Genomic DNA, 24105 nt, shown 5'->3' with positions numbered 1-24105 from the left:
TGCATCCGCGTTAATAACAATTAAGGCTTGTGTTCCAGGAACAACCCGGTGACAAAAAGCGTTTACGACTCGAGGAAATTCTGGACCACTGCACTGACTATTGCCTCCTTTGGCCGATCTTTGGGGTGGCTGTGCGTTCCGCTTTCCGGTTTCGCATTGATTTCAGATCCCGCCGTCTCCCTACATGATGTGCGTGTTCTCCCTCCCCCTGGACCATTCTGCCCGCTCTCATCAAAATGGGTGTTGGTCGCATATTTTCTCGACAACGCTGGAGCCGGTTTGTTGAACAATCAGATCTACATCACCAACAGTCGCCGGCAGTTTCTACCATGCCCGACGTCGAGATGGCCCGAACGGGAACCGTACAACGAGAAGGGGAAAAGGAGGAGGACACCGAGTATAGACCATTGAACTGGAAGAAGATCTTCTTGACGCCAAAGTATATCCGTATGAACTATCCGCTCGACACTAAAAAAAAGGGGGGGGCTGACCAGGGCGGTATGCAGCATTCCACCTCTTGGGTATTGCCATCATTGTGGCAACAGTTTTCATCAGTCTTCACCATGACGAGGTCGTTGAGGTATGTGCCGTTTTTCTGAAGGCGAACAGGATTCCTTTACTAATGTGCCGTGCGATCATAGAAATTGAGGCCCTTTTCTGAAAAGGTCCGATCGCTCCCTGGAGGGTTCTTGATTCCGATCGCCATCTTGGTCCTGATCTCGTTTCCGCCCCTTTTTGGCCACGAGATTGTGGCTCTGTTGTGCGGCGTGGTGTACGGCCTGTGGATTGGATTTGCAATCGTCGCAGCCGGCACTTTCATCGGAGAGAGTACGACGTTCACAAACCCTCACGTATGACGAGTTTGCTAACTCAATTTGCAGTCGGAACGTGGTTTGCATTCAAGTATACCTTGCGACGCAAGGCCCAAAAGCTGGAGAGAACCAACCTCAATTACGGGGCTTTGGCGCGATTGACTCGCGACGGGGGATTCTGGGTATGTTTATTGGCATGGGTTGCTCGAAGACGCGGACTGTTAGACTGACATTTAAAAGATCGTCTTCATCATTCGATTCTCGGTCATTCCGTCCCATTTCTCGACGGCGGTGTTCTCGACATGCGATGTTAAGTTCTGGCACTTTGCCGTGTCGACATTCTTGACGCTTCCGAAGCAAATCATCCTCGTCTACCTCGGTGTTCTTCTGATCGAGAAGAAGTCGAACAACAGTAATAACACCATCAAGAATATTGTCTTCGGCGCCACATTTGTTCTGACCATCGCACTCGCGGTATACATCTATGTCAAGATGAGAAGAGTCAAGAAGATGCTGTTGGCGGAACAGGAAGAGAGGAGAGTGCAGCGAGAGTTGCAGGAGTTGCCTCAAAAGGCTGAGGTCGACGCAGTCGAGACGGAGATCGTACCTCTCCAGCCTGGCGCGGCGACGGTGCGAACAGACAGACCGGGATACCCACACTGGATTTGAGGGCTAGAAGCCACCATAGGGAAAGATGGAACTATGGGGAAACAGATGTCCAGGAACTTGGGACATACAGGGACGGGAAACATGGGACATTTGCTCTTTGGAGTTGGCGTTGGCAGGCGCAACATAGCGTTGAGGACCAAGAAGAAATGATTGGCTTTGGTTTCTGACAAAATAAGCGGCCTCCCTGAATGTCTAGAAGTGAAATTTGACTGCACTGGCTTCTATGCCAGTGGGAAGTAGGCAAAGACAAGTTGCCAAGATTTGTCGGCCATCGGAGTTGTCTCCGTTGAGCGACGGAACGAAGTATCAGAATCTTCCGATGTCGAGATTGGCGACTCGATCTCATGCGAGGACCCGTGTCGAGATGAGCGATATGTACAGAGAGGCGCCTAAAGTTGCCGATTCTGGGTGATGTGCTAATACTGATGAGACGGTTTTCCAATATCCCTCTGACTATCCCATCAACTGCTAGATAGCGTCAGTATATAGGCACGTACTTTGATAGGGGGGATAACGAATAATCTGATAATCCAATCCTATTTCCCTTATATCCGTCTTTGAATAATCACGAAATAGGGCGAAATCAGAGAAAGACTGGAGGTAGATGTCCAGCAGTCAATGGGATACAGAGAGGCGCCTCAGATTGCCGATCCTGGGTGAAGTGCCAAGACTGATGAGACAATCTTCGAATATCCCTTTGACTGTACTCATCAGTTTTCAGACAACGATTACATACCTCCAGCAGTTCTCCCATGGTTCATGTCCAGCTTCCGGTTTACCAGGGAAATTTGCGCTTGTTCAACTTCAGCCTGGCTGGTGTTGGGGTAGGCCAATTGTTCGTAACCATTTCCACGGGGATTTCCAGAGTGGGATTCGGAAATCTCCATATCGAAATGCGCAAATTCTGTCCCACGTAGTCCTGCGAGGTGTATGCCAGAAGGGGGAATCATCTGTGCTCCTGATGTGCCGGTCCTAAAACATTTGCGAGAGAAATGCCATCGAATTCTAGCAGGAGGCGGGAGCAAGACCTAGCGGCGGGTCGTCCCCTGAAGCCAGTCCATAGGATGACCCTGCGGGGTAGTGATGTACAGAGAGTTTAGCCGACCTGGTGGGAGAATAGGTCCGGAGCAACTCCGTCATGAGGTTGAGGCTTGAGTTGGAGGTCGCAGGTATGACAGGTTGGGGGTAGTCGAGCGAGTCGTTGAGGTTCCGGCCGAGTCGTGGCTTGCGAAGGAGAAACACGGAAGAAGTGTGGCTCGTGCATGGAGCCTGGAAGGAAGTGCCTCCAAAGTGTTTCCTGCGCCTAAGCCAGTGTGGGATACCGGAATTGACCAATCCGAGGTCGGCAGGAGTCAAGCTCACAGCGTATTTCACCCCGCCTCCGGTGCTGAGTCCGCTGTGGCCGATGCCTCTGCAGCAGGCCCAGACCCCGGAGCGGATTCTGCGCACTGGATGGCCGTGGTCTGGTCCCTGGACGGGGTCTCCTGCTGGGGCTGAAGGGGTAAAAATAGCATCAATCTCATGAAATTGTCCGCAGCACCTGCAGACTGCAGGGTCTACGTCGGTGGCTATTCCGGTGGCCCTGTTTCGTTCATTCCGGGGAAATGAATCTACAGTTGACTTTGCTCTGAATGAGAGATCGTTTGTACTTTTGGGGCTCTGGTTAACAGTAGATGATCCACCATTGCACAGCAGGTGAGTGAAGGTGATGGTGGGTAATTGTTCACAGATACGCGGAGAAACCGGTAACAAACTGCCGTCCATTCCTCATCCGGAGGGCCTTGTCGTTTTCTCCCTGATGCTCCATCTCTCTCCCATGTCCGGGCCATGACAGGGGTCGTGGATCGGTTAATCCGTCTTCAACTGAAGTGTTTTGATGATGAGAAGAATTATCTGAGAGTTTGCGCTACCTCAAGTTTTGAGAAGCCTGATAGTCATCTATGAAGGATCAAGTCATTACATGTAGGTACGCATATTCAGTGAACACTTTCTTTCAGCCTTTTCATAATTAAGACCTGGTTGATGAGGCTCAAATACAGCTCAGTCGAGCCCAGGAACCTGACCATACCTTAATGAGCACAAACGCCTTGGCCCTCCACCATGACCTCATACGCGGATGAAACAGCGCGTTTTCTGAGGAGCTAAGGCCAGCGGCCTCCAACTCATCAGTCGACATGTTGTATATGCGCATGCACTGGCACCTCTGCTATGGGCAGTTCAGCATTCGTGGACGATTAGTTGGACAGGCACTTGGAGACACGATGTGGAAATCAAGACCCAAGAGTCGAGATCAGGGTCTTTTCGTTGGCATTTCGGTAGCATCTGCAGAGGCTACATGTACTAACGTAGCAACCTAACCTCTCTTGGCAAATGAGCAATAGCAAACTTGCTGCTAGTCCCCTGATTCCCGGTTTACCGCCGTCAATCAACAACTCGATTCAGAAATCCGTCGGCGGTGGCGTTCGCACCTTGATTCCCCCCCTTCCTCAAGTTGGACCCTGCAATCGCCTACCAACAGCAAGCCGCGCGCAAAAAAACGGCCTTTCACTCGCCTTGCGCCGTGCGGTGCTCAGTAATACCTATCCCGTAGCGCGGCCACTATCGACGTCGGGGTGGCACGGTGGGTGTAATTGGTAGTTGGAGGCTTGGAGAGCAAACTTGCAAGGTTGAAGAAAACCTGAAAAGAGTGCCCAAGAGGTGAAGTGGGCAGAGAGCCAGGCTGAGTCTCAAGAACCCGTGGTGGTGCGGCGTGCTTTTCCCCTTCCCCTTTGGTCCCCCCAGTCCCCTCGGGTGCCTTCTCTTTCCCAGTTCCTTGGTATTCAACCATTACGAGTACAATCCTGGCCACTGAGAGCTGCTGCGCCTCCTTCCAAACCACCCATCGTCTGCCTACCGTACCTTAGTCTGGTCTTTACCATCCAAAAATTAAATCCAGCTCTTTTTCTTCTTTGGGATCTCAGGACCTCTACATACATAATCGAGCCTACTTCACCCAAAGTCCCAAATCGAAACGGACATCGTTTTCGCGCGATCCAAAAGTTCCGAACCAACATCGCCCAAACCCACCCAAATTACGACGTCATGGCTGCTGTGCCGTCAGATCCTCCACCTGTGGCTACCACCACCACCACCACCACCAATCCTGCCCCGACGAACGGCGATGCCAAGAATGCATCTGACTCCACGGAGACAGCTACGCTTGTCACAGAGCCCAATACCACGATAAAAAGAAAGGAATTGAAGACGGCCCCGGAGCCCTCGACTTCAGAGAACACAAATGGACTGTCTTCGTCGAATGGTCAAGATGCGACGGGAGACGAACCGAAGCCCACTCTACCTCCTCGGCCGACATCAATAGACGCCAGGGAGGGACTGCAGCCTACCGACCAGTCCGTACAACAGCCACCCAACACTGCAACGACAACGAGCACAAAGTCGCCGCGGACCTCGACGACCCAAGGCGCCGACACGGCAGTGACCTCGATAGAAATCGACAACACCAAGCCCGCCGACTTTGAGGGCGAAATCTCCACCAACAACGACCTACCAACACCCCAGGTTCTGAAGAAGATTGAGAACTACGTAGTGCTGGATCGTCATGGCAAGAGCCATACATTCAAGAGCTTATACACCGGTCGTAATGTCGCGAGGCGCGTCCTCGTCATCTTCATCCGCCACTTCTTCTGCGGCGTACGTCTCCTCTTGATCCCTGACCGACCCTTCTCGTTACTAACCCTCCAAAGAATTGTCAGGAATTCCTACGATCACTATCCGAGTCGATAACCCCTGACGCCCTGCTGGGTCTTCCCATGAGCACATTCATCACCGTCGTTGGCTGCGGCAACCCTGGCTTGATCGAGATGTACCTCCAGGAGACCGGCTGCCCCTTCCCCGTGTACACCGATCCCACGCGACGCCTCTTCGACACCTTGGGCATGACGCGCACCCTTGCTCTGGGAGCTCGACCGGCCTACATGCGCAAATCCATGCTCAAGTCTGCTGCCGAGAGCGTCTTCCAGGGGTTGAAGCAAGTCAAGAGCGGCCTGGCCACGAAATCTGGCGACCACAGGCAAGTCGGCGGCGAGTTCCTTTTCGAACCACTCGAGCTCGTCACACCCGTCTCGACACCATACGCCGAGCGGCAGATCGAGGAAGCCATGACATCAAAGAAGAATAGCATCGACAACAAGGAGGGCATCGACGGAGAGGGCGGTGACGACTTTGAGCCGGAGGAGAAGAGAGTTACGTGGTGCCACCGCATGCGCTCCACACGAGACCACGCCGAAATACCCGAGCTGATGGAGATTCTCGGCCTCAATGGGTCCGGAAAGCCTCCTGCTCACGAGAATAAGCGGTGGTCCAGGGCGCTGGAGACGAGGAAGGGAACCGGGCTGAGCATGGCTAGCCAGATGAGCAAGCTGAGCGAGCAGGAGCGGGCATAGGAGCGGCGAGGCTTCTTTTGGGTCGTTAAGGGGTCAGTGCGATCCGTCGTTCGCCAAGGTCCTGAGAATTGGGGGTGAGTTACCGGCGATGAACGGATCCAGGCCGTGCCGCGTGGTGCATTGATGAGACCGAGCAAGCTGCCGAGTGGTGTTCTCGTGATTTTATTTTACTAGGGCTGAGATCAGCATAGCCGCTCAATGATACCTACAGCATACGTCACACTTTGCATTTCCATGACAGAACCGTTGATGTGGCAGAGCGACGGACCTTACGTCTCTTCGATTACCACGTTCCAGCGTGGAAAGATGTGGTTGAATCTACTCGACGAGGGCAGATTCCTCGTCTCATGGAAGAGATGAAGTGAGCTACAAAGTTTGACCTCCATCTAGATCATCCAAACTCGGGCACAACTTTCTATCGCTGTCCCGCGTATCAGTGACAAGTTAAGGCTCCTTTGGTTGCAACCTGCCATACGTCTTCTTCACCATTCTAGGGCACGTGAAATGAGCAGGGGCAAGTACGATGAAATAGGTCCTCAGACCGTATCGCCAGATGAACCAATGTCAGTCTCGCCTGCTAAGTAGATACCTCGCATCCTTCCGGCCGTCTTAAGTACCTTCGCTCAACAAGACACCTTCCCGAAAAAAGACACATCGTTCTATTTTTTGAGCTCGTATGGGCGTCGCTCTTATCACGAGAAAGTTGAATCGAGGCAGCAACTTTGCTCTCCTCCTAGGCTTCTCGTCATTGCCTTTGCCGTCGACAAAAATGTCTCAAACTCGTCGCCAATCAGGCTTTCAAGGCCATCTCCATACACACAAAAGGCCTCTGAGCCGGCCCGAATGAAGTCGCCGCAAACCTCGGATCCTTCAGGGCCCAGCCTTTTAGTCAATACCAATGTCACGAGAAAGCCTGTTCCGCCCCCGCGACATGTGCGTCCAATCGGGCGGGAACCCTGAGTCTTCTAGGAGCGTTCCTGTCACGATAATTGGTAAGCCACTAGGCTCTCATGTTCTTCTTTCTTATTGCCTACTTTGGAGAATGCATGTTGCCGTGGGAGGTTGTCAAAGTGCTAAGCTTATATTTAGAACATGCAAATCTGGGGAAATGGTTTGGCTACCTGACTAGGGCGTACATTCGTAAGCTTGGCCCGAACAGTAGGTTCTTCAGATTCCCGGTAGGATATTACGGGCTTTCAGCTGTCAGCTTCGATCTAGCAGGGCTGAGCAATAACCCACCAAGTGGACAGGGCGTGCTGACGGGCTTGAGATCCTCAGCCCGGGTTCCTCACTTACCGCGAAGCGGCACTTACGCAAAATGGAATAGGCAAGAGAAAAGGCTAAGGGATCTTCTCCGAGAGGTCCTGTTCATACGGCTTTCCCAGCAGCGGAATTGCAGAGTCTGTCAAGTCTCTGCGGGCCTTTTAGTGAGGCGGAGTCGTGTCTTTTGCCTACTTACCTTGGTAGATGGCTTGAGGTTGTTGGCCTCGTGATGTCCGTTGTAACACCCGAGAGCTGAGTGCTAGATGATCGTGACATCTCTCTCTCTTGCTCTCCGTCAGCCGCGATGTTGTCTCTCAACTCGTCTCCGCCTGCTGAGATGTCGGGCGCAGCAGCTGACGATCCTTCTCCAACGCATCGTGATGGCCAAAGGGCTTCTTCAGCACATAGAGAATGACGATGGGAAGGTATCTATAAATCAGGATGCTTCCCTCATCTTCACAAGACCTTCTTCTCATCCACACCGTCATCAACAGCTTCAACTCCAGCCTAACAAGCATACCAAACTCGCTACCTCAAGCCTTTACCTCGATATCACCAACCACCTTCACCAAACGAAACCTTCTTTACCAATCCAATAATGCAGCTCACATCCATCCTCCTCCCCGCCCTCGCAGGCCTCGCCACAGCCCGCTCAACCCCTTCGGAGCGCCGCCAAACCTCCACCCCAGGTTGCCGCCTCGTCGCCCCTACAGACCTAAACTTTGGCGTCGCCGACCTCCGCTCCGGCACCGTCGTCACCAAAGTCCTCACCTTCCCCGTCGGTCCCACCGCCGCGGGACCCTGCCAGCTCGTCGGCGCCTTCAGCCAAGGGTTCCCCATCGACCAGGGCGGCGACGCTTTTGCCCGCCTCAACGTGCGCGCGCTGGACGGCCCCGCTGCGGGCAGTTTGGTGGGTAGCTTTGGGCCGCTTGAGGTGGCGAATGATGCTGTTGTCAAGGATACCGTGCAGGTCGTCAACAGCTTCTCGTGCCGTGAGAGTTTGGCTTTCGAGTTTGCTGTTGCGAATGATGCGGATGTGGATGTTGATATCAATGTTACGTTCACGGCGTCTGAGCTTGGAGGGTTCTTTGTGCAGGTTGGGGACCAGTGCAACTGAGCGAGTATGCTCGGCATAAGCCTTGGATGAGGCAGTGGAGTGTTGCTTCTCTGCTTAGATGGTGGGATTAGGTCTTTTGATTTTGCATTGGAGGAGCGCGTATGTACTCGGGTATAGCATGGTGAGCGGGCAATTATTGGCTTGGAAATCTGTCTTCTTGAATTTTACTGGTACTTCTACCAACTAAACCATTCTGTCCTTCAGAGTCTCTGATCCTTCGTGAGCCTTTATTGATCCATCCGTATCCTTAGTATTCTCTCAGCTCATCCTTTTCCCATCATCTCTCTTGTGTCTGTGCCCGCCACTTTTCTTACTCTTCCATTGCCAACAAGCAACTTGGTCCTACTGCCATGTAGCAATATGACGGGGAAACGAGCTCGAAGTTCGTCAGATAGAAACTGCCAAAAGCAGCAAAAGTGGGCCAGAAAGCTCTGTGGAAATTGAGTATCGTCCTTGGTACGCAATCTGTTAGTCTTTTGATCGAGAAGAAGATGGGAGAATTGACCATGTGCCATTGAGAGGTAGCTGTGGCGCCAAGTACTCACATTCAGTAGTTAAGTAAGCACACTATCAGCTTTCATTGCATCTCTTCCTCTGCTTTCACAGCAAGAAAAGGTGTCTAGGAAGAGTTTACCTTTCCTGCAAACACAAGACTTGTAGACGATAGACCGAGTCACGCTGAGAGACTACTTGGTGTCGGCAGGCTTCTCATCGACGGACATGGTCTCGGCGGGCTTGTCCTCGGAAGGGTTGAACTCGAAAGACTCCATGTTGTCATAGGTAGGCTTGAAATCCTCAGGCTTGCTATTGACAGTGACAGACTTTCCACTGCCAGACTTGTCATCACCAGGCTTTTCATCGGCAGGCTTTTGATCGTCAGGCATCTCATCGCCAGACTTGCCTTCGGCAAACTTTCTGGGATCCTTAAACTTCGCACTGCTCCAGTGGAAGAAGCTATCACAAGACATACAGCTAAACATTCAACCAAGGAAAGGAATCAGAAAAAAACTCAAAATATAGAAGAAGAAGAAGAAGAAGAAGAAGAAGAAGAAGAAAGGTGGTGATTTCCACATATGGTAAAAACTTACCGGACAACATCGCAGCCACCATCAATCTTCTCAGCGGGGATGCGACAGTTGGGACACTCCTTGATGGTCAACCGCGCCATGACACGACGGCTCTGACGCGCAAGCTCCTCCTCAAGCTTTCCCTCAGCCTCCCAACGAGCCCGAATCTGCTCGCAGGTGATGCCCTGGTGGACCTCGTCGCCGCATCGAACGCAGGTGAGCTTGCCGCAGGGGCAGGTACCAGTGTCGTTTCCAGTGCCAGCGTCAAGGTTCGGACCGCCATGGCGGTTACGAGGCGGGATGTAGCGGCCGCAGGCGGCGTCCTGGCAGTAGAGAGCGGCGTTGCGGGGGATCTCATCGGCCTCAGCGGCGAGGTCGAAGTACGTTCTAGCCTCCGCGCGGCGAAGCAGCTGGCGGGCCCAGGTATCAGGGACTGACATCTGAGATCCACAGACGCCCTCGCATTGTGGCCTGTAGAAGGGCTTGTAGAGGCACGAGCGAAGGTAAGCGGTAGCGCACGTAGTGCAGTAGGGAGCACAGCCGCAAGGGAAATCCTTGCGGCTGGCCTTCTTGCAAGCCTTGCCGCAGAGGCAGCAATCCTGGATTTCTTTGCTGCGAGCGTCTGCCATGATGCCTCGAGTGTGGGTAAGTCGAATATTGATGGTTGTTGTTGTGCTGGCAGCTCCCTTAAGTATGGAGGTAAGCTGACGATGGAGTTGGAAAGTGAAGCGTCCTGGAACGGACTCGAGGATTTGATTTTTACAGAAAGATGGAGTCGGGCTCTTCTACCATCCTACAGTGAGCTCTTGTTCCTGCCCTTTGAACGGGTCTTCTTTGAGGGGGACGGCACTCTGTCCGTGGGAGGCCATCGTGAGAGTTTCTCAGGAGGACGGGGACGTGGGGACTTGAGGCCATTAGGGTTTGTAATCAGCCTGTGCCTCGAAGATGGAAGCTTCACAAGCCCGACATGTAGACAGCTTGGCCCGAGAGTGTCTGCAGTGAGCGTGGCCACCAGAAGTAATGAGAATCGAGAGTGCTTAAAATCTTTGGAGTTTTTGGCTTGGTGTGTATGGACATTAATCCTCAAAGGTTATATGGAAACTTGATGCCGGTAAAACAAAGAAGGGCACAAAACAGCAATCGTTGACAAGATATGATGTAAGTGCTGTTGAATTATCTATTGGGGCAATGAGAACATTGGCAATTTCTTTGTGTTATGGGAGTGTTTTGAATCGTCGAGATTTATCGAGCAGCTTGGACCTCCTATTTCCAGATGATTCTTTTGTGCTTTGTAGTTCCTGTAGACTTGCATTATTAGCTCTTACTCTGTCAAGTCCAACAATAGACCAGGAATTCGGATTTTGTCAAGAATATCTACGATGCTTCCGCGGTTGTGAGATATGGACAAAGAGTTTTTGACGCTTAACATTGGATTTTGATGTGTTTGTGACAGTACAAGTTCATCAACATCTTGTGGTCAAGATTTAGTTCCCAGCATGAAACGTTCAAACATCGATACGCAAGCTTCGATCTTTCCCCAAAATATACAGTCGAAATCCCGAGGAAGAAGAACACCTAGTTCAGTGATCGATATCCGCCTGATTGTTTAGTGTAACTAGTGTAACTCGTTTCATCCTAAGATTAATTGCGTCTAGAATATTATCTTGGAATGATACCATATTAAAGAGTCATTGATAGACGAAGTTTCTGGCGGAAACGGGCTGGGAACTCCTACTGATCACCTAAGCAGGATCAAAGCATATTAACGCATAGATCTGATGTCAGAACACAGTAATCCACTGATGGATAAGTTCATGGTTTTTTATTTTGTCTACAACGTCGTCTCTAAGTTGACACAGGCACTTTTCATGGAATCTCAATCCAAATTTGGCCCGTAACCTGGAAAGCGGACTTCGTCTCCATAAGTTGGTATTAAGTGACTCCGGAACCATCTATGGTCAAATTTCTCCTATTTGCTTTTCGTCAGGGAGAATGTAGGATTCAAAGCACATCTCGACATCCAGTGGCAAGAACCCAGACTCCTTTGATCTAGTGAGACGCACTTCGTCATACACAAGCAAATTTAGCTACAATGACATGGCGGTTACTCGGCCGTACTTGAGATATCACGTTGTACTGCGTATACACCGCAGCAGCTTGAGATTTGACCCATGTTACCTCAAGACTTTTCTCAAGTTTGGGCCATGATCTTCTGAGGGCAAGCCAAGACCTTGCCCGATTCAAGGTGCTTCGACTATAAGCCATGATCGACAACGCGGGCCATCTATCGTTAGAGCACTTCGGTTCTACCCCGCAAGATTTAAAACGTCCCCTAGTGGGTGTCTCAAGTACGCTCAGCGCAGTTTGAAAGTCTTCCTCAGATCTTGAGGGGTCATAGCATAAGGGCGGTAGTCTATGCATGCCAATGCCCTCATGCGGGGATTCATAGGTTGACGGCAGAGACAGTCTGTAGCTGAGAGACAAGATCTTACACCCAGGAGGTGGTGAGTAATGACTATAAGTTGTCACTTGTCGCCCCAATATCTACAAGGGTTCACGTTGAACAGACCAACATCAGTGTTAGCCCCGGCTTCCCCTCTCAAGCGGTCAAGCTTATGTTTGCTTCTTGGCTAGTTTAGTGTGTAGCTTCTGAGAGTAATCTTTGGTTAACCACACCTTTTCGAATGCAACATTACGGCAATGTGTCATTGGCTTGGACTCTACCACAGAAATCCCACGAAAGTCACCATAAGTCTTGCCGCACTGAGGTCAACGACTAGACAATCCCTGCAGCCGGATGGTAGCATAAACAAGGCGCAGCGACACGGCTGCCAGAGGTTACATCCTCATACGTAAAAGGATGAGCTGCAGTTTCCTCAAGTTGCTAGATCCATGCCGTTGACAAGGCAGCCAATCCGGTATTGCTCTATGTCTATCAACCCCGCAGCTATGCCACACTACCTAGACTTTGATCGTCTGTCTTTCAGCTGAATCAACCTGACAACCACGTACCGTTCAGCTATGTTGATCACCTTGGAAAAGTAAGACGGGCATAATATTGCTCCTTTGCATCGAGTATCTGATGAATCGGCTTGGATAACAAAAGACTGGATCATGTAGTATTGTCAAGAAGCTTATAAAGGCCATGGGAAAGTCAAGTAAACAGTCCTCTTGATCAAAAGGCTCAGAACCAGCCAAGTACAGCTGTTGATTCGTACATGAGCTAGACTGAAACGTTGGAAACAAGAGTAAGTCCCCCACTATAAAAGCCTCGTTGCGACCCGAAAGACGACTAACTAACTTTACGTTTCAGGACTTACAAAAATGCGTTTTGCCACCTCCATGACCATTTTCTTCCTTGCCGCAGCCGCCCAGGCCAGCGTCGCCCAGCAGGACGAACCTTACGCCATAGCCGCGCGGGCCGACACGGACGAGCCCGTGGCCACGCTGGAGAAGAAGGAAGAGACAGGTTTGGATAAGAGGGCCTGCAAGTACAACGGGTGCAAGTGCGACAGCAAGAACAAGCAACTCACCGTCTGCGGCAACTGCGTCTGGAGCCGCGACAGAGGTTATGTCGTGACGAGCAAGAGGATCGCCAATCACATTTACGAGTGCTCGCCCAGCGGCAGATGCTGCGACTACGGTGTCGCCCATGACTGCGGCTCCCTCTCTGCTCGGTGCATTGTGAACTAAGTGGGTGGCGGCCACTACACTTATTGTCTGAAGGGGTCAGAGAAAGGAGGAGAATGAGCTGTCATCTCGGGTTCGCGGCAAAAGTTGTGTTTGAAGGTGTCGTCTCAAGTCTGTATTTACCTCGAGTCACTCGCTCAAGTTGGCTTAGATCGTGGGATTTGATTCACTGAAGTTGCAGAGGAAACAAAAATCGGTAAAAAACCATTGGAGGCAATTATAGTTCCATGCAGGAGTGAAGTGCGTAAAGTTGCATGTTCCTGGTTCGAGACACTTATAAGGCAAGACGAGGCGAGTTGAGCCTAAAAATAGGGTATCAAATGACGTTGTGACGTGTAAGAGAAGCAAACTTAGCCGACTTGAACCACGATCTGCCGCGTGCAACCCGCAGCCTAGTCGCAGCCCACGGGTAATAGGCGTCTGGAACCTTGTAATTAGCAAGGCCGGAGTTGCAAGAATACGCGCCTCCCATGGTGATTTTTGATGAGGGGTGGACCGCTTGGCCGCAGACTTGGCTTTTTTCATTGTTCCCATTGCCCCCTGGGGATTTGCGACTCCAGGACCTGAGAATAAACGGTTGGTTTTTTGCTTGGACCAGACGAATCAGGTGACTGCCTTCTACCTCCGTACCCGAGTTTTGGGAAGATTTTTTCACCGCGCCTGGCGGAAAGCTCTTACCAGGTGAAACGGGATTGGACATTGCATCCCTTAAAGGGGGCAACTCCCCGGTTAACGACTTACGGGGGCTTACCCCGCGCAGTTGCATTTACCAGGTGGGGTTCAAAATCTGTGTTGCTCCCACCACCAACTTCACATCACACGCGAAATCTAGTATGCCAAGATGGCTGCCCAAGTTCCCACAGAAGCTTTGAAGAAGCTCAACGGTATGGCGCTCATCGCCTTAGCTATCAGCTATTCGCCCGTCAAGTCCGGATCCCTAGGCTAATCAATGATTTTTTTTCCAACAGTGGGAGAGCCTGCGACGAACGGCAAGGCAGCGAAGCCCGCGGAGGGAAATGGGGTCGACCACGACAGTGACGATTCGGATGAGGAGGGCGAGGATGTGACGGCACCCGCCGCCGGCGGAGCGGCCAAGAAGAAGAAGAAGAACAAAAAGAAGAAGAAGAAGAAGTCCCCGACCGCCCAGTCCGACCCGCCGCGCGTGCTCATGTCTTCGCTATTCCCCCAAAAGAACTATCCCAAGGGCCAGGAGGAGGAGTACCGCGACGAGAACCTCTACCGCACGACGAACGAGGAGAAGCGCCACCTCGACAACCTCAACAACGACTTCTTGACAGACTACCGCGAGGCCGCCGAGATCCATCGCCAGGTCCGTCAATGGGCGCAGAAGAACATCAAGCCCGGCCAGACCCTGACTGAGATTGCCGAGGGCATCGAGGACGGCGTGCGTGCGCTAACGGGACACCCGGGTCTCGAGGAGGGCGATGCGTACAAGGGCGGCATGGGCTTCCCGTGCGGCCTGTCCCTCAACCACTGCGCGGCGCATTACACGCCCAACGCCGGTAACAAGATGGTGCTCTCGCAGGAGGACGTCATGAAGGTCGACTTTGGCGTGCACGTCAACGGACGCATCGTCGACAGCGCCTTTACCATGGCCTTTGAGCCGCAATACGACAACCTCCTCGCGGCCGTCAAGGACGCGACCAACGCCGGTGTCAAGGAGGCCGGCATCGACGTCCGCGTGGGCGACGTCGGCGGCGTCATCCAGGAGGTCATGGAGAGCTACGAGTGCGAGATTGACGGCGTGACGTACCCCGTCAAGTCGATCCGCAACCTCAACGGTCACACGATTGAGCGCTGGAGCATCCACGGCACCAAGAGTGTGCCCATTGTCAAGAGCAACGACACGACAAAGATGGAGGAGGGTGATGTCTTCGCCGTCGAGACGTTTGGCAGTACGGGTAACGGATACGTCAGGGAAGATATGGAGGTGTCTCACTACGCCAAGCGTGGAGAGGGCCATGCGGCGCTCCGGTTAGATTCGGCCAAGAGGCTGCTGAACGTCATCAACAAGAACTTTGGCACCCTGCCTTTCTGCCGGCGTTATCTGGACCGTCTAGGACAGGACAAGTATCTCCTTGGTGTAAGTTGACATCTCAACCGTTTACTGAAGACTATGCGCTGACAAATAACAGTTGAACAACCTTGTTGCCAGCGGCATCGTCGAGGCTTACCCGCCCTTGTGTGATAAGAAGGGCTCCTACACTGCTCAGTTCGAGCACGTAAGTAAACACTTGCTGTTGTTTGTCTGGTACCACGCTAATTCAACTCATCCAGACCATCCTGCTCAGGCCAAACGTGAAGGAAGTAATCAGCCGAGGAGAGGATTATTAGGCGGGGTGAAACCGGCCAAGGATGGGTATTGGCATGGGTTTTCTTTTCACTTATCGAGACTATCGTTCAGATATACATAAAAAATCCAAGCAATCGAATCCAAGATCGCTGTGTCCACGACTCTGTTGTGTGTACATGGTTTTATTAAATTGCTCTTGAACCGCTCTCGAGAGCATAGCAGCATGGGAGGAAGGACGTTAAAGCCCATTTGGGCGGTTCGTGATGACGAGTGATCCTGCTTTGGGGCTGTGTAGCTGTCTCTGAAAATTCGGTCCCGCGAAATCAAATCAGCATCGTTCGCACACCGCCCACGAGTGATATCATACAGCACTGGTGTGCTCAAGTACGTCTTTTACAATTTCATCACGATACCATAGAAAAGCTGGCAGTCTTGAGGTTTGTGGATTGATCAAACCCTCAACATTACCATTATTCCATTTCTGCCAAAATGTGACGGCCCCATTACCGGAAACCCATCCCGCAGCCGGGCGTGACGGGGCTCGCCATAGTGGAGAAGAGGTCCGACACAATCATCCGGAACGGATCGCTCGATGGATAGCAGGGCCGGTCGCCGTGCATATCGACGGCCTTCCATCTCCGTGTATGATCACCTGCGGTGTGCTGCGGTGATGTCAGATGCCGTCACCCGGGGCCCGGAATGGAAACCGATCGGAGCCCACAGATGAAGACGGGCGCCGGGCGAAGTGGATAGAGCCACACGGAACCCAGCGATTGCCTTACTAAGTACCCAGCCGGAAAGGACCCCTGCGCCACTTGAGGCTGAGGTATGTCAGCATGGCGTCAAGCAGAAGCATTCAGCGGCAAGATCATAGGCCGATCCAGAACCGACGACCCACTCATTATATTTCTTTTCGCCCCCCAAGACTTTGTCTGGCGCAGCGTTCACTGGTCGGCGAACTGGAACTCGAAAGTCCACTTATTTCTCCACCGCCAATCCGCGCATCTGTGTTTCTCTAAGGGTCCGATCGGCGGCGTCCAGAAGCACGGAGAAGGGACACGACAGCTTCATCCGATATCCACCTCGGATAGCCGATAGCGTAAGAGGCGTCGGCCGCGGGTCGGCTGTCGGAGCTGTAGCAGGGAAAGGCCTTGGCGGGAACCTGCTTTTCATCGTCTCTTCTTCGTCACCCTCTCGGGCTGGGCGAAAAGTGTATTGCATGTGTGTGTGTGTGTGTGTGTGTGTGTGTGTGTGTGTGTGAAGAGGAAGAGCTTGGGCCTAGGTAGTCTCCCACCTCGCCGGCTTAACTTCCTCTGGATAACGGGAACGGTACGGGACAGCAGCGAGTAGGTAAACGGCGTTAGGAAAGAGGAGAACCGAGAAATTCCCATTCGCGGATCCACCTTTAGGCCAATCACATGCAACCAGCGATTTCACGTCGGCGGCCAGCCCGCGTCGCTGGGCTTTTGGTGTCCCCATCCCTTCCCCCCTTGTCTCCGACGTTTTCCATCTCCATTGACGCGGTCCATGCGCGCCATACCCGAAACAGGCAGCTAGGCGAGACAGGAGGCCCCAAGCCGAGCCAGACAGCGCGCTCCCTGCGGTGGAGTTTTCGTACGTGCCTCACCCTTCGCTGCGAGTTCGCACGCGCCACCCCGAATTCCCATCTTTCTCCGGGGCACCGGCTGGACCACTGGGAAGGAATGCGGCTGCTGCACCTGCCACCAAAAGTCCACAGAGAAATTTCCAGCATGAAAAAACAACCTTGTGGGGGCCTTGATGCCTTGGGGTGAGCGTTTTGCCACGTCGTAATTGGTCAGATCAGCTTCCTAAAAAACCCGCACACGACACCCGCTCCACCCTTCGGCCTACCGAAGCTCGCTGCTCTCGGTTTTTTTTTTCTCGCACCCCCGTCCGGTTTCCCGTACTAGCAAGGTTCACCTATTATTTTCGCATCCCTTATATTAACAATTGTCTCCCTCTTCCTCCATCCTTCCCCCAAGAAAGAAAGTTGACTCATCACTGTCGCTTGACGATAAACAAATAAACAACAAGATACCAACAAGTTTGACTCGTTCCTATTCACGAATTCCCACGGCACCCATACGATACCCCCGAAACCACACCCCGAAGAAGATAGAGGCATAAACGAAAACAACGACAACGTCGAAAACTTTCCCGCCCGCTCCATCACACGAGCTTCTACCTCCTACGTTCCCGCAAATTGATACCCAGAAGTAATACCAAACCACCACTAAAAAACTACATTCAAGATGAAAGTCTTCTCCAACGCAGTAACCTTCAACTACTCCTGGGAAGAGGTCTCAGCAGCAAATTGGCGTAAATACTGCCCGTGGAACGACAAGACGACGCACGTAATCGCCGTCGACACAATCGGCCGCAGTGTCGACCCAGCCACGGGAATTCTCCGCACCGAGCGCCTCATCACCTGCAACCAATCCGCTCCCAAGTGGTTTGCCTCCCTCGTCGGCGGCGGCGGCGGCGACCCGGACGTCTCCCACGTCTTTGAGACCTCATACGTCGACCCGGCCAACAAGACCGTCACCATGGTCTCCCAGAACCTGACCTTCGCCAACCTCATCTCCGTCCAGGAGTCCGTGGTCTACAAGCCTGTCAGCCCGACGCAGACGCAGTTCGTTCAGGATGCGCAGATCACCGCCCTCTGCGGCGGCTGGCAGCGCATCAAGAACGGTATCGAGGACCAGTGCGTGTCGCAGTTCCGCAACAATGCGCAAAAGGGCAAGGAAGGGTTTGAGATGGTTCTTGCTATGAGCAGGCGGGTGTTTGCTGAAGAGCGCGAGCGCGAGATGCGTGTTCGCCAGGGCGCCATGGCAGCATGAGCCATTTGATGATGGGGAAGAAGTTACGAGAGTCGCTTCCACGATGACTTTTTCCTTCCTCCCATCCTGGTTTGCAACATGACATTGGCGTTATGCAGCGTTCCTCGTCATTTTTTACATCTTTTCTCAACAAGCGGGCAGCATCATCATCATCAAAAGGATTCGGAAAAAGGGTTTTTAGACGGCGTTCAGACATCAGATTTTTCTTTCCCGGGCCAGGGCCAGGCCCAAAGACGGGGTGAAGGACCTTTCCACTCAACTCACTCGGGTTTCGAGAGGACAAGTCTTACCACCTACGCAACTGTACAAAGACTTTCGGCGTTTTGAGGAATATCCCTACATGATAGAGCATCCGGGGGGTTTCCCCAGACGAGACATTTCTTTCGGTCCCCCTGGGACTAGAATTAGAGTGTTTTTTAGAAATAATAGACCCCTCACAAATGATCAGCAAGCTTTATTGCCGCAACATGGAAATGTCCCCCGTTTCATCGTGATTCAGCAAAATGCCTTTGTACTTTTCGACCAAAGCGAACTCTAAGTTGGGACTAGGAACCACTTGTGTGGCATACGGAGACATATGTCCTTCAGTTCTCCATCCGGCCCCGGCACTTATCCTCATACCGGGTCAGCGTCTCCCTGGTATCCCTATCCATCGCCGCCTCGCTCCCGTCCAGGACCCGCCTCGCAAACGCCGCGGCCTCGCCGAACCGGCGGAGGAAGTAGAGCTCTTCCACGGCGTGCAGGAGTTCCTGTAGCACGGGCTTGCTGGCCTTTTCTGTATTGAGCGGTAGTTCGATGGTCTTCCAGATCTAGCACCCAGTCATCGAAATTGTCAGTCGGGATCTTCGTTTCGTTGGAAGTCTTTTTGCTGCAAAGGCCGAGATAGAGGGGTTGTCCGCGGTCCAGGGTCCGCCGAGTGGAGAACCCGGGTGGCTTTGCTTTGATCGGGAGTCCATCCGAGCTTCGAAGGGACTACCAGCAAAAAAACAAAAACAAAGAGAAGGATACGAAGACCGAAAACCACCCCCTCGCATACTCCATTCGAAGGCATGAACAAGAAAAAGCCGACAAAATGGGATACACATTGTTCCTGTTCAGAGGATAATCAAGAAGCAAAGGAAATAGTGACTCACATCGCCGTCCTGCACCTTCACCCGATATGTCGCCCTCAGCGCTTGGAAGTCCTCTTCCGATTGCCAGTCTCTGGGCTTCTGCACCTCCTCGTCCGAGTCATCAATGGCGATGTTGAAGAGGTCGCCTTCTTCGTCAGACATTTTTGCCTCTTCTCTCAGTGAGTGTAGTTTGACTCTTGAGTGTGGGTAGAATCTAGGGTAAAGCAAAAGGAAAAGTCCCCGAAATTCTGTTAATCCCCTTTTGGAGGCTTGGGAGTGAATTTTCTTCGGTCGTTACGACTGGTTGGGCGGATTCGTAAGTCGACGATAAGAGTTAACTAAGTGCCGGCGTTCAAAATTCTGGAGAAGACAGGCGTCCGATGAAAATGAACCCCACCCCGATTACTCCGTGTCGTGAGTCCAGGTGGTATCCAGTTCACCGATGAATCGTTAAAAAGATATTTGATCCGTAACCGTAAGAAGCCCGGCCGCTGCAACTCGGAGGAGACTGACTGGCAGGACTGTATGGGATTATGCAACTAAAAGATGCAAAGTATGCCTGGAATGCAAATTTTTTACAAGCAAGTCCTACCGAAACGGTTTCCCCAACATGACATCAAGCCGCATGGCGGGGTTAGTGGGGCCGTCACTTGCACATAGCGGGCCGAGAAAGCTCGAAAGCTGTTGAAGCTTGAACCTCATCCGTCCACCCCGCCCTGCCCCCGTCCCCATCATTCCGATCTCCCGTCCCGTTGAACCTTTAATTGACCTCAACCTGGTTGTTCCACACATACACGAACGAAAAATATAGAGACTTTTCTGTGTTTGTGGAATTAAAACTTGGTAAAAAATGGAGCAGCAGGTAGCTAGGCTCGTAGAAAAGGCATGGGACAAGTTCCAGAAGACGCCTGAGGAGAAACGCCTCTGTGAGTTTACGCCCTTTCATGCCATATTATAGAGCTACCTAGCCCGCGTCATGGGTCTTCCTACTCCCTGTGAGCCCCAGCTCCATTACAGGTCCACGATGACTTCAGCATTCATCCCATCAATCTTCTTTATAAGTGCACAACATAAGACTGACATATCCAAGTGATAGGAATATCCGGCATCCCGGGCTCAGGTACACACCACCCATCACCCTCTCTCATCCCTAACCTACCATCTAACACCCCAAGCAAGGCAAAACGACCCTCTCCCAAATAGTAACAACCCGCCTCAACGCCCGCGCCTCGACCCTCGACCCCTCAAACCCAACGCGTACATCCCACCCGCCAGCAGCCTTCGTGCCCATGGATGGCTACCACCTCACCCGCGCCCAACTCTCCGCCATGCCCAACCCAGAAACAGCCCACGCCCGCCGCGGCGCAGCCTTCACATTTGACGGCCCGGCCTTCCACAAGCTCGTCACGTCCCTCCGAGAACCCCTCAGAGCCGATGCCTCGCCGATATACGCCCCGAGCTTCGACCACGCCGTCAAAGATCCTAAGGAGAACGATATTGCTATTCAGCCGTACCACCGCATCGTCGTGTTCGAGGGAAACTACCTGACACTCGACAAGCCGCCGTGGAGCGACGCCGCGAAGCTCATGGATGAGCTTTGGTTCGTGGACGTAGATTTTGAGGTGGCGAGGAAGCGTTTGATAGGGAGACATGTCAAGGCAGGTATTGCCAAGAATGAGGAGGAAGCTGATAAGAGGGCAAGGGACAACGATTTGGTGAATGGGAAGGAGATTGTCGACTTCCGCTTAAAGGTCGACGAGGTTGTTCTTAGTCGAGAAGATGACGAGTGGAATCACGAATGAAAAAGTTGCGGTAATTTGTTCAGTCAAGGCTAAGGGGGTCTTTATTACTCGCTGTCGACCCTCTATCGTGCCGGAACTATGTTAAGGCCCAGTTCTGTTCCCTTCCCATCACGTACTAACCGACGCTTGTGCTCAACCAATTTGATGGAAATTGATGGAGACCTGCATCCTTAACGTCACCCGAGATCACATCCTCGTGGCCTCGTCTAAACCCAACTGCCTATGCAACGCTGAGAACTATCCCCCCCCTTCCCCACATCCCCATTTCACTCGGCCGTAGCTCCCGTGAAGCTACCAGGGAACTTAGCTGCGCTATAGCCGGTAGCGAACATCGAGCCTCCCAGTCCCCGACGCGTACGAGGCTGGTCGCTGCCATGGCGAGGGACTTGACCATGGATGTTGGGCTGGAACGGCTCTGCGTTGGGCGAGAACGCTCCACCAGCTTGGTGAACTGGGCTGTTCATGCCCATACTCTCTCCGGGATTCGGAAAGCTGATGTGGTACGTGACCGTTACAGCGTGAAAGACGCCCGTCTGAAACATTCCAGGCATCATGGCCTGGGGGTGCATCAGAGGCTGCATCTGGGTCACGTGGTGCACCTGGCCTGGCGCCATCTGACCGGGCACCATCTGCGGCACAGGGATGCCAGAGGGTATGGAATAGCCTGTGGGGTTGGGCTGAGCCGCAGGGGCGGTCTCGGGAATGTTCACAGGAGCAGGCGCCGGCGTGGTGACGTCTGGCTCAGCCTTGACGGGAGCCTCGAACTCAACCGCTGAGTCATTCGAAGCGTTAGACATCGCGTCTCTCTTGTCCGATTCGGCAGTCTTGGAAGGAATCGGAGGCTCCTTGGGAAGAACATCCTGGGAAGCATTCTGGACATGAGCATGCTCGATCTCAGTAGCGGCACCCGTAACGACCGGGTTGGTCGACTCAATGATAGTTTCATCAGGCGCGACTCCCCTCGCAGCATCATCTCCAGGAGCTTGGATGCTGTCAATGGACGCCTTAGGAATGCTGCTTACGACTTGCATCTGGGAATCGAAGTCAATGTCAACCTTGGTTTGGGGTGCCTCAATGGCTTCCAGCTTGACTCCACTGTCCGTCTTGTTCTCTTCCTTGCTGTCGGTGTTCTTCTCAAGTCTGATCTCAGTCGATTCCTTGCTTGGCATTTGAGCTCTGGCAGACTTGGTAGGCGACTGCGCAGTAATAGCGACTGTCTTGTGGTGGCTGATAGCTTCATACAAGCCAGGCATCGAAAACTTCGAGACACTGTCGGTGCTTGTCTGTGTCTGCCTAGTTCTTGACATCCAGTTGATGGCCTTTTGGGTGTCGCGAATTGACTGGGAGGCTCGAGGTTGCTGCAAATGAGGCGGCAGACGGACTCCATTTCGGCTGTCCTTTTCAAGAGGGATCTTGAGGTCCTTGATTCCGGCAGGGGCTTCAGCAGAAGAGCGTCTCTCAAAGAGCTGTTCAGAGCTATACTGAACCCGAGGCGGACGGTCCGTGGTGTACATGGGGGAATCCTTGACATTGGTGAGCTTGAGATTGCTGAATGCATCCGTTAAGTCCTCCTCGCTATGATCCTTCTTCATGCGCACCGCCTCCGTGACCTTGACGATGGCCTTGGCGGGGGGAGCGGCCTTCGGGTCAGCCGGCTCGACGGGGGCGACGGTGCCCATGTCCACCTCATCCTGAGAAGCAGCCATTTCGCGGAGATAACTTATCACCCTCTGCAGCATGTCCGCACGCTGAATGAAGTCGGCAGCCGTCTCGGAGTCATCGAACTTGAGGCTGTATCGCGTCGGAAAACCCAACCCGGAAGCCCCGAAACTGACGATGCACAGGTGGTTCTTGTGAAAGTCAAGAGTGTAGTCGGTCATGCTGTGGGTTTCGTTGAAGACACCAGGGCATGCAACGACACATATGGCGTGCCCACTGGGGTGCTCGTCAGACTTGATGGTCTTCATTTCGATGAGAACATCGTGATCTTTGCCTTGAACCTGAGCCTTGCAACGGCCAGTCCAGTAGGAGTCGGAGCTCTTCTTGTCAGTCAACTGAGGCTGCTTTGTGGTATCTTCAGATGGCTTCTTCTCCTTGCCCTTGACACTAGAAGTGTTGTCCGAAGCTGGCGTGGGGGCTTTGATGGCTGTGCTAGGAGCGACAACTGGGAGGCTCTGATTGCTCTTGGTTCTCAGATGAGGAGGCAAGGGCTTGCTGGCTCCTGCAGTAGGTTCGACTCTAGCAGTGCTAGAGCCTGCGGTAGCTGGCTTGGCCGTGGAAGGTGCGTCAGGCGTGATGTTGTTTCCCGTGGTCTTCGCGCCAGGCTCTCCAACAACTTTCAAATGGAACCGATAAAGCTGAGAGCCAGGGGGCATCAGAATGCCATTCTGGCTTGTCTGCATGCCTTGGAAGTTGGCCGTGCTTTTATCGTTAGTCAAGCTTCTACCAGAGGAGAGAAAACACCTACTTGGATCGGCGATTCTCGGAAAGGTTTCTGGCCGGACCAGCCCCAAGGGTGGGACGATTGACGTTGGGGCCACCTAGGGTAGGCAGCTGTCTAGCAGCCATAGCTTCAGCATCGTCCATACCTGTCTCTGCGAGCGCTATCATCTGAATTAGTCGGGCTCCTATCCTGTTAAATAAATGGGGAAAGCGTACCTCGGTAGCCGTTGAGAGCCTCAGTATTCTCCACGTGGACAGGAGCGCGGCGAGCACGCGGCGGGATGACATGGCCTTTCGGGGTATCGTCAAGAGGCAACTCATTGATGCGATCCATACCGAGGTCGGCCTTCTCAAAGTCAGTCACACAGAATCAAAACGATATCCGGGTACAAGATCAACGACTAACCATCATTGCACGCTGGACCAGCTCTTCATTGCTCAGTGACTGAGACGTAGCCTGGACACGAAGAGTCGGCATTTTGTCCGCCTTTCTGTCGACGCCCCAGGATCCCAT

At 52.8% G+C, this 24105-nt stretch overlaps 11 protein-coding genes across 11 annotated transcripts; 7 read left to right on the top strand and 4 right to left on the bottom strand.

Annotated features, from left to right (window-relative positions):
* Nucleotides 1-329: 329 nt before the first annotated feature.
* Nucleotides 330-1481, top strand: BDP55DRAFT_723013 (snare associated Golgi protein-domain-containing protein; the record flags this gene model as incomplete). The annotated part of the gene is made up of 5 exons (XM_060578685.1): nt 330-447; nt 507-580; nt 642-828; nt 882-994; nt 1053-1481. 5 exons carry the CDS (start codon nt 330-332, stop codon nt 1479-1481), a joined length of 921 nt encoding a protein of 306 aa, XP_060436242.1.
* Nucleotides 1482-2064: 583 nt separating this feature from the next.
* On the bottom strand, nt 2065-3657 carry BDP55DRAFT_710112 (uncharacterized protein; the record flags this gene model as incomplete). Its single annotated transcript, XM_060578145.1, has 4 exons — nt 2065-2075; nt 2218-2453; nt 2587-3140; nt 3550-3657. 4 exons carry the CDS (start codon nt 3655-3657, stop codon nt 2065-2067), a joined length of 909 nt encoding a protein of 302 aa, XP_060436241.1.
* Nucleotides 3658-4562: 905 nt separating this feature from the next.
* BDP55DRAFT_540004 (AhpC/TSA antioxidant enzyme-domain-containing protein) lies at nt 4563-5923 on the top strand (the record flags this gene model as incomplete). The annotated part of the gene is made up of 2 exons (XM_060568083.1): nt 4563-5171; nt 5225-5923. 2 exons carry the CDS (start codon nt 4563-4565, stop codon nt 5921-5923), a joined length of 1308 nt encoding a protein of 435 aa, XP_060436240.1.
* Nucleotides 5924-7784: 1861 nt separating this feature from the next.
* BDP55DRAFT_626056 (uncharacterized protein) lies at nt 7785-8303 on the top strand (the record flags this gene model as incomplete). The annotated part of the gene is made up of 1 exon (XM_060571580.1): nt 7785-8303. The coding sequence occupies one exon, from the start codon at nt 7785-7787 to the stop codon at nt 8301-8303; it is 519 nt and encodes a 172-aa protein (XP_060436239.1).
* A 600-nt stretch (nt 8304-8903) lies between these two features.
* Nucleotides 8904-9370, bottom strand: BDP55DRAFT_133220 (uncharacterized protein). Its single transcript, XM_060565521.1, has one exon. It carries the CDS (start codon nt 9281-9283, stop codon nt 8990-8992), a length of 294 nt encoding a protein of 97 aa, XP_060436238.1. The 5' UTR covers nt 9284-9370; the 3' UTR covers nt 8904-8989.
* Nucleotides 9371-12557: 3187 nt separating this feature from the next.
* Nucleotides 12558-13352, top strand: BDP55DRAFT_763343 (uncharacterized protein). Its single transcript, XM_060580902.1, has 2 exons — nt 12558-12618; nt 12684-13352. The coding sequence occupies exon 2, from the start codon at nt 12695-12697 to the stop codon at nt 13061-13063; it is 369 nt and encodes a 122-aa protein (XP_060436237.1). The 5' UTR covers nt 12558-12618; nt 12684-12694; the 3' UTR covers nt 13064-13352.
* Nucleotides 13353-13917: 565 nt separating this feature from the next.
* Nucleotides 13918-15317, top strand: BDP55DRAFT_133162 (methionine aminopeptidase 2-like protein). The gene has a single exon (XM_060565520.1). It carries the CDS (start codon nt 14010-14012, stop codon nt 15171-15173), a length of 1164 nt encoding a protein of 387 aa, XP_060436236.1. The 5' UTR covers nt 13918-14009; the 3' UTR covers nt 15174-15317.
* Nucleotides 15318-17534: 2217 nt separating this feature from the next.
* BDP55DRAFT_133050 (PRELI-like family protein) lies at nt 17535-18487 on the top strand. Its single transcript, XM_060565519.1, has one exon. The coding sequence runs from the start codon at nt 17648-17650 to the stop codon at nt 18233-18235; it is 588 nt and encodes a 195-aa protein (XP_060436235.1). The 5' UTR covers nt 17535-17647; the 3' UTR covers nt 18236-18487.
* Nucleotides 18488-18819: 332 nt separating this feature from the next.
* Nucleotides 18820-19509, bottom strand: BDP55DRAFT_723006 (uncharacterized protein; the record flags this gene model as incomplete). The annotated part of the gene is made up of 2 exons (XM_060578684.1): nt 18820-19044; nt 19369-19509. The coding sequence occupies 2 exons, from the start codon at nt 19507-19509 to the stop codon at nt 18820-18822; spliced, it is 366 nt and encodes a 121-aa protein (XP_060436234.1).
* A 688-nt stretch (nt 19510-20197) lies between these two features.
* BDP55DRAFT_723005 (P-loop containing nucleoside triphosphate hydrolase protein) lies at nt 20198-21149 on the top strand (the record flags this gene model as incomplete). The annotated part of the gene is made up of 3 exons (XM_060578683.1): nt 20198-20273; nt 20438-20467; nt 20527-21149. The coding sequence occupies 3 exons, from the start codon at nt 20198-20200 to the stop codon at nt 21147-21149; spliced, it is 729 nt and encodes a 242-aa protein (XP_060436233.1).
* A 146-nt stretch (nt 21150-21295) lies between these two features.
* On the bottom strand, nt 21296-24105 carry BDP55DRAFT_743494 (uncharacterized protein; the record flags this gene model as incomplete). Its single annotated transcript, XM_060580488.1, has 4 exons — nt 21296-23570; nt 23617-23752; nt 23808-23937; nt 23998-24105. 4 exons carry the CDS (start codon nt 24103-24105, stop codon nt 21416-21418), a joined length of 2529 nt encoding a protein of 842 aa, XP_060436232.1. The 3' UTR covers nt 21296-21415.

This window comes from Colletotrichum godetiae (assembly GCF_030913485.1).
Source record: "Colletotrichum godetiae strain CBS 193.32 chromosome Unknown BDP55scaffold_2, whole genome shotgun sequence".
Classification (NCBI taxonomy): Eukaryota; Fungi; Ascomycota; class Sordariomycetes; order Glomerellales; family Glomerellaceae; genus Colletotrichum; species Colletotrichum godetiae.
Note: the sequence above shows the minus strand (reverse complement) of the source record. Positions and strands in the feature narration are given on the sequence as shown.

Excerpts from the sequence above, each read along its gene's own strand:
- BDP55DRAFT_133220 (XM_060565521.1), bottom strand. The coding sequence starts at position 9,283 with ATGTTTAGCTGTATGTCTTGTGATAGCTTCTTCCACTGGAGCAGTGCG.
- BDP55DRAFT_763343 (XM_060580902.1), top strand. The coding sequence starts at position 12,695 with ATGCGTTTTGCCACCTCCATGACCATTTTCTTCCTTGCCGCAGCCGCC.
- BDP55DRAFT_133162 (XM_060565520.1), top strand. The coding sequence starts at position 14,010 with ATGATTTTTTTTCCAACAGTGGGAGAGCCTGCGACGAACGGCAAGGCA.
- BDP55DRAFT_133050 (XM_060565519.1), top strand. The coding sequence starts at position 17,648 with ATGAAAGTCTTCTCCAACGCAGTAACCTTCAACTACTCCTGGGAAGAG.